Source organism: Orycteropus afer, unplaced genomic scaffold (genome assembly GCF_000298275.1).
Source record: "Orycteropus afer afer isolate SDZICR_OR568_19922 unplaced genomic scaffold, OryAfe1.0 scaffold00001, whole genome shotgun sequence".
Lineage (NCBI taxonomy): Eukaryota > Metazoa > Chordata > Mammalia > Tubulidentata > Orycteropodidae > Orycteropus > Orycteropus afer.
In genome coordinates this window covers 23,544,567-23,551,199 of record NW_006921588.1, presented here as the reverse complement: position 1 = coordinate 23,551,199, position 6,633 = coordinate 23,544,567, and the positions used below count along the sequence as shown (strand labels likewise).

Below are 6,633 nucleotides of genomic sequence, written 5' to 3'. Positions count from 1 at the left end.
CGTCCTCGTCCTCCTCCTCCTCCTCCAAACGGACTGAGTGCTCCGCAACCCGGGAGTCCCAGGGGAGCAGCGGCCCTGAGTTCTCATGCAACTCCTTCCTGCGGGATAAGGCGGCGGCGGCGGCGGCAGGCACCGGGGCGGGGATCGCGGCCGGGCCCGGGACGGGCGGCTCGTCAGAGCCCTCGGCTTGCAGCGACCACCCGAGCCCGGGCTGCCCGCTGAAGGAGGAGGAAAAGCAGCAGCCGCAGCCGCCGCAGCAGCAACTTGACCCAAGTAAGTGCAAAAGAAATTGCCCCCTGATTTATTGCTGAAACCTGTAAGGCTCGAATGTGCAAAACTGATAGTTTTACTAACCTATAAAAACGTCTAGACGCCTAGCCTAGCCCAGGCGAGCAACAGCATCCATAAAAAAGCTCCCCATAACCACCTACCCTGGGCGCGCGGTTTGTGCGGTAAACAGAGCGCGGGCATGAAGGCTTTTTATGATAATTCCCCCCAAGTTGTGAAAAGCGGCCATCCTTGGTGAAATTAATTTGACGACCTCTCTCCCCCACCCTGTCGTCTCTCCCTGCCTCCCCTCCGCCCCTCACCCCCCTTCTCCGAACGCCCCTCTTCGTAGACAACCCGGCAGCGAACTGGATCCACGCTCGCTCCACGCGGAAAAAGCGCTGCCCCTACACCAAATACCAAACGCTGGAGCTGGAGAAGGAATTTCTCTTCAACATGTACCTCACCCGGGACCGGCGCTACGAGGTGGCCAGGATTCTGAACCTCACAGAGAGACAGGTCAAAATCTGGTTCCAGAACCGTAGGATGAAAATGAAAAAGATGAGCAAGGAGAAGTGCCCCAAAGGAGACTGACCCAGCGGCCGGGCGCCGCCCTGCTTTGCAAAGGCAGCGAGGGTTTTGCTTGTGGGTGCTTGGTTCCCAGCAACTCAACAGCAACTCAGACTTTCTCTCTCTCTCTCTCTTTAGGTAGAAGTGACTGTGTGGTTGGTCTCTGTGAGGTATTTGGGGGACTCTGTGTTTGCTCGCTTCTGTGTTGGAGAAATCAAGTGGCTTTAGGGTTTCGCCCTATTCTGCTCTCTCCCATTCCTGCCCCGTTGGTTCCTTAGGATATGCTGTCTTTGTGAGTGCACGCTGGCTTAGGGAGGCCTCTCCTGTGTAAATGTCCCCCGTGTTTCTGAAAAGTGCTATAGTTTAGTCCCCAGTCCTGCCCAAGCAGGGGCCAAGCGTGCCCCAAGTCCAAGAATGAAGGCAAGGCGACGACAGTGCGAACACCTCGGCTGCCCACCCAGGCCGAGGCCCAGCCGGCTTGCCCACTGGTGACGGAAGCCCCCTTTCCTCAGGGAACCCGTGGGCCCTCACCCGAGACCTCGGGCTTGGCGAAGAGAGGAGGCCAGGCTCTCAGCTGCGTCGGAGGTGGGGGGTGGTTCTCAGGGCGCAGGAGGAGCCGTGTTCCCCCAGAGGGCCCGGCTCACGTGGGCTGCTGTGGGTGGCTGCTCTCCGGCTCCTGACAGACGACCAGTTGTAAATGTTACCGCTTCCTACCAATAAATGGTGATCTGATCAAATGGAACCAGACGCTGGCCCTTCACGCTGTGTGCCTGCTTTCTCCGTCTCTCTGCAAAATACTACACTCATGGCACTTCTCCTGCCCCCGCAGGGAAGCATGGCCAAAACTCTGGGGCCCTTCCACCTGAGGGGGTTTCCCAGAGGTGCCTCGGAGCTTTCCTTTGTGAGGGCAGACCGCCTAGAGCACAGCCCCTGGGGTGGAGGGCCTCGGCATTGCCTTCTCGCCCCGGACTGGTTCCAGCGCCTCCAACGATCCCTGTGCCGGGGCCTAGTGTTCACCTCGCTGCAGCCACCAGCGGAGCCAGCGGCCCCCGGAGCCAGGCACCCCTTCACTAGGACTTTAGCAGACCTCACTCCACGCCTCCCTCATCCCTAGCCGCCGACACCCTCTCCAAACGAGGAAAAGGCCAACCCTGCTCCCTGCAGCAACTCCCCCAGCTCCGCGGGCCTGCTGGCTCCAGGAGGGCCAAGCGGTCTGGCTGTGAGCTTCCGCCCCTCCCCACGGGAGCCCCAAAGTGACCTTAGCGGATCAAAATGGTCAAGGCTCTCCTCCGCGGCCCCCCATCCTACCGCCCCTTCTCCCCACCCCCCCCCAGCTCCTAAGTGTTTAGCCCGCAGCTCGGCCCTCTGAGGGCCGCATTCAGAGGCTAAAATGAAGGTCATTGTGAGCGAGGGTTCCGGGCGAGTATAGCCTTTGCAGGCCCGAGAGTCGGCGGCGCCAGGCCGCCTGGGTTGGGCGGAAGGCGGGGGAAGTGGCAGAGATCTTGGGGACCCTGATGAAAGAGGGGACTCGAAGAGAAAACAGAGGGGGGCTGGGAGGGAAAGCCAAGGCCCAGATCCGGCCGAAGGTGCGGCGAGCCCCCGCCCCTGCAGCCAGCCTGATACCTAGGGCTCTTTGAAAACAGGAAGAGCCAAGGTGTCATAAAGCCATCGAGCCGGCCAGACGTCTGGAGGTAATGAGTTTACGACAGGCCCGGCGCTTCGCTTTGAAACCATCTCATTTTGATGTTTGTGTTTGTGGGAGGAAAGGAAAAATGCAGACAAAACTGGGTCTTAAAATCTGGACAATAAAATATAAACAAGATTGCGTTGGACCAAGATGGCAGGGAGCCCAGGGTGAGGTGTGAGCACCTAGGAATAAAAAGGAGGGGGTAAGAGGAAGGGAGTGGTGGGCTTCGGATTTGCAAAATGGCCAAGGTATTATTAGAAGTAGTCCACTGTGGATGACCTTTTTAAAAATCATATTTTGACGATCCTTGAGTTCTGGGCGATTTTTAAAACAAATCAAAACCGGCCTATTATTTTGTGGGGGGTGAGAGGGAATCAGTGATCTTGAATCTACCGGCCACGGCCGCATGGTCGGTGGGGAAAGAAGTTACCTAGGCACACTGTCACTAGACTATCTAGACCTCCAGCCAAATTTCATAGCAAAAATATTGTTGGAAATTATATTTATTTTGTTTATAGAAAGTACAATTGTTGTACCGTAACTGGAGGAAAACATTTTCGAAAATGAGAAAAAAAGATTAACCGCATAGGAAACACCGAAGTGGATGAAATAAAGCCTTTCCTTTTTTAAATCCAAACTGAGTGTTTAGTCAATTCATTTCATTCTGTGACTTTTGGTATAAGTTTTAAATTGCATTTATTGTGTGTCAAAATCCAAACGAATACAAGCTCAGCAGAGAATTTCCAGCTGGTCACTCAGAGATGCACCAAAAAAGCTTCTAATTTGGCTCAGAATCCCCTAACATCGACCAACCAAACAGGCTTTAGGGCATTAAAACCACAAAGTGAAAACAGGCAATATTCATGATTTAATATTCAGAGTAACGGCTTTAAAGAAGAATTAGCAATCTTGATTTCTAGAATTTCTTAGTTTTCAAAATGCCTGGATTCTCTGAAAGAGAGCCACTTGCAGTTGATATTCAGAAAGTAGTGATTTTTTGTTAAATCGAGCTAGTCCTATACTTGTACTTAAAATGTACAGTTGGGCGATTACAGAATGGGGAACTACAGTGTCTGGCAAAAGAGTTGCTGAAACCTTTTGGAAAAGGCACTACTGGAAGCTCTCGGGAGCGCAATGGGAATATCCCCGCATTCAGGAGTCTCTGTTTGCTGTACTTGACTTGTTGACAATCAAAGGGATAAAGCGTTACTGGTAGTGTCAGCAGTCCAAGCCCCAGTCAAACAGAAGAACAAGATTGGAATTGGTTTGAAATGAATAAATAACAGGGATGTTAAAGTTGGTCGCTCGAGGTGGCATTTGGCCACTAGAGGGCACTGTTGCTCCACTCTCTGATCTCGTAAAGCTGGGTTGCGGCGGCGATTTTGTTTAAAAATATTTACAGTCTTATTTTTATTCCCAAATTAGGATAATTTTAAAGAAAAATAAACAGTGTGCACTGTCAGATTCTTCAGCCGTATTTACTGAGTGTAAGACTTTGGCTCAGTCAGGATTTCAGAAAATTTGCACTATGGCACAGCTGAAACGAAAACGTAAATGACTGCATTCTATCAAAATACAACGCGTAAAAGCGTAGAGCTGTATTCAGGAAGTTAATCGCGCTCTTTTTCTAATCAGATTATTTTAAAAAAATATTTTAAATAAAGCTACGTATTCTATTCCAAGAGGTAATGTTGTGTTGCAATGTTTTCTGAATTAGGCCGGAATGCGTAGAAGTGAATTTTAGGGTGTTCCGTGTTTCTTTTTTCCCCAGGGATTATGTAATTGTACAAGATGCCTTGTACTATCAAGATCTAGGTTCGCTTTTCTATTTTTCCTCCATTCCATTCCAAATCTCACTCACACGCACACACGCCAAACATTGAAATAAATAAACCACACACAATCAGTCAGCTTTAATACTTAATTGACAATAATCATCTTTTAATTGAGTAGTTGCAAGATTGAAGTACAAATCGTTAACTATCAGAATCGTTTCATTAGCCTTAAGATTTAAAGAAAGTTTTTACCTGTAGGTCACACACAGGAGGAAGGGTGGGGGAACCTGCCTTCTACTAATCCCACAAAAGTCTCCCGCACGTCCTACTAATTACAGTTTTTAAAGAGCCTGCCTTTGTCCTCAGCAGGTTCATCGGTAATCCGTTTACCTTAACCATATCGTGTTTCCAACCATACCCTGTGGAAATGATTTAAATAGTAAAAAAATGTATCTTGCTATGCTTTTCCATTGCAGTCTTATTTTCTCCATTTGCAAACCCTGGTATTCAGTCCAGCCGCAACATCGCGCTCACAGCCAGCCAACCCACTGGGAGCGAGGGGTAGTTGCAATCTCCCGTCTGCTACGCCTGTGGGGGCTGCCTGGGGCTTTTGAACATTTGCATTTGGTGTGGAAAGCACCAGTGTTGTGTGTTAGCTTAGGCGGGAGCGTCTCCCAGGTGGATTCCCAACGCCGGTAGGCCTGATGCCCCTAAACACTGGGTTATCCCGCAGGAACAGGGGCTAGGTTACCCAAAGAGCCGCGAAAAAAGGCCGCGTGGGAGAGGAAAAATACACACAACAGAGACCATTAATATTTATTCGACATTAAAACGGGGAGGGGGAGGAGAATAAAGCAAAACGAATTGGGGAGGGGAGGAGAAGGCGGTTGATGGCGTACAACCCAGTGGCTTTGGAGAGAATCTCGACTATTTTGCGAATTCACCCCAGACTTGCCCACATGGCACGGGCTGTTTCGTTTCTTTCTTGTTCACAAGGCTGAGCCTTCGCTTCCTTGCTTTTGGAAAAATGAGTAACTAGAAGTTAAAACCCGCACTGGCTCTCGGCAGTTATTTTACCGACTTTGCGGATGCACTAGAATCATTAGTAGAAGATGGACGCCGCCTGCAGCTGCTTGGAACCGGCGCGATCTGAACGCCAGCCGGAGGCTCCTGGGCGGACTGGCGGGCGTCGGCCCCCCGCGCTCCGCCCCGCGCCGGGACTGAGATCCTGGAACCGCGCGCGCTGCCCGAGGAAACGCACCCACCCCAGCCTGCGTCCTCCTTCCCGGCGTGGAAGGTTTCCGTCAGCTCTTCTATTTACCTCCTCAGCAATGCTAATGTCTTCCCCCCAGCATTCTTCAACCTCCTCCCTCCCCCTGCGCCTGCTGCTGACGTCTATCAAGGGTGAAATGATGGAAACTATATTCATGGGCATGATTTCCATTAAATATCAATTAACCTGGGAGCCTCAGCCAGGCGTGCAGTGCGTCAAGGGTAAATGTACATCTCATTTCCACAAGGCCCGCTCGGCTGGAAAAGAAAGGCTTTGATTCGCTTTGATAACACCAGCACTTGGGACCACACTGATGGCCTTTAATGGGACCAGTCAGAAAGGCCCAAGCTCAAATGCACGGTCCGACTACACTCCCATGTTGCCTGGGCTGCAGAAACCACTGCTAACCTCTGCAGGGCTGCTTCGAGGCCCGGGGAAGGGCTCATTTGCTCTGCAGCCTCCGGAAAGCAACCTCCCTGCCTCCTCCACGTCTAAGATTCCTCCGCACCCCTCCTCACCGGCCCAAGCCTGCATTCCCACGGCCTTGGGCGGCCGGCGAGCCCTTGGCACTGCGGCTTTATGGGCCCCCTTTAAAGCTGGCGGAAGCATCTTCCTGTTGGCGTGAAGCGTCCTGTCGGGCTCAGGACTAACCTCCGCACGGGATCCCTCCGCGCGTTATCTCGCCCCATCTCACCGCCTCTCCACGCAGTGGCGGGGTGCGAAAATGCCTCGCCGAGGCGGTAGCCTCGGCGGCGGCGAAGGCAACGAGAACGGCGGGAGGGGGACGCGGGGGGGGCGAGGTGAGAGGTGGCAGCGGGCAGAGGGTGTTTTTTTTCTTTTCCCTCCAGAGCAGGGGTTTGTAAACCGAAGCCAAAGCTTGTCCCGTGGGCCGGGCGCACTTTTTTTTTTTCTTGTCCCGTTGCGCTCAGGGCCGCCTGGGGCCTGAGAGGAAACAGTGGAGGCAGCAGGGCAGGTCACCCGGGGCGCCGGCGATTATATTGCGGCCGAGCCGGCGTGCGCCGGGAGAGGCCGGGCGGGCGGCGGGGCGCGGGGGCTGGGCG

General features: G+C 52.8%; 2 protein-coding genes across 2 annotated transcripts in view; both read left to right on the top strand.

The window, feature by feature from the left end:
* The window catches only part of HOXD9 (homeobox D9), a 1,388-nt gene extending 527 nt beyond the window's left edge, over positions 1-861 (top strand). The window contains 2 exon segments of the mRNA XM_042781525.1: positions 1-273; positions 620-861. The exon segment at positions 1-273 is cut by the window's left edge and continues 160 nt beyond it. Of these exon segments, the coding sequence (XP_042637459.1) occupies positions 1-273; positions 620-861 (515 nt within the window).
* A 5,435-nt stretch (positions 862-6,296) lies between these two features.
* HOXD8 (homeobox D8) overlaps positions 6,297-6,633 on the top strand; it is a 1,858-nt gene continuing 1,521 nt past the window's right edge. Inside the window, exon 1 of the mRNA XM_007952095.1 lies at positions 6,297-6,372. Coding sequence (XP_007950286.1) covers positions 6,297-6,372 — 76 coding nt within the window. The remainder of the gene's footprint in view (positions 6,373-6,633) is intronic.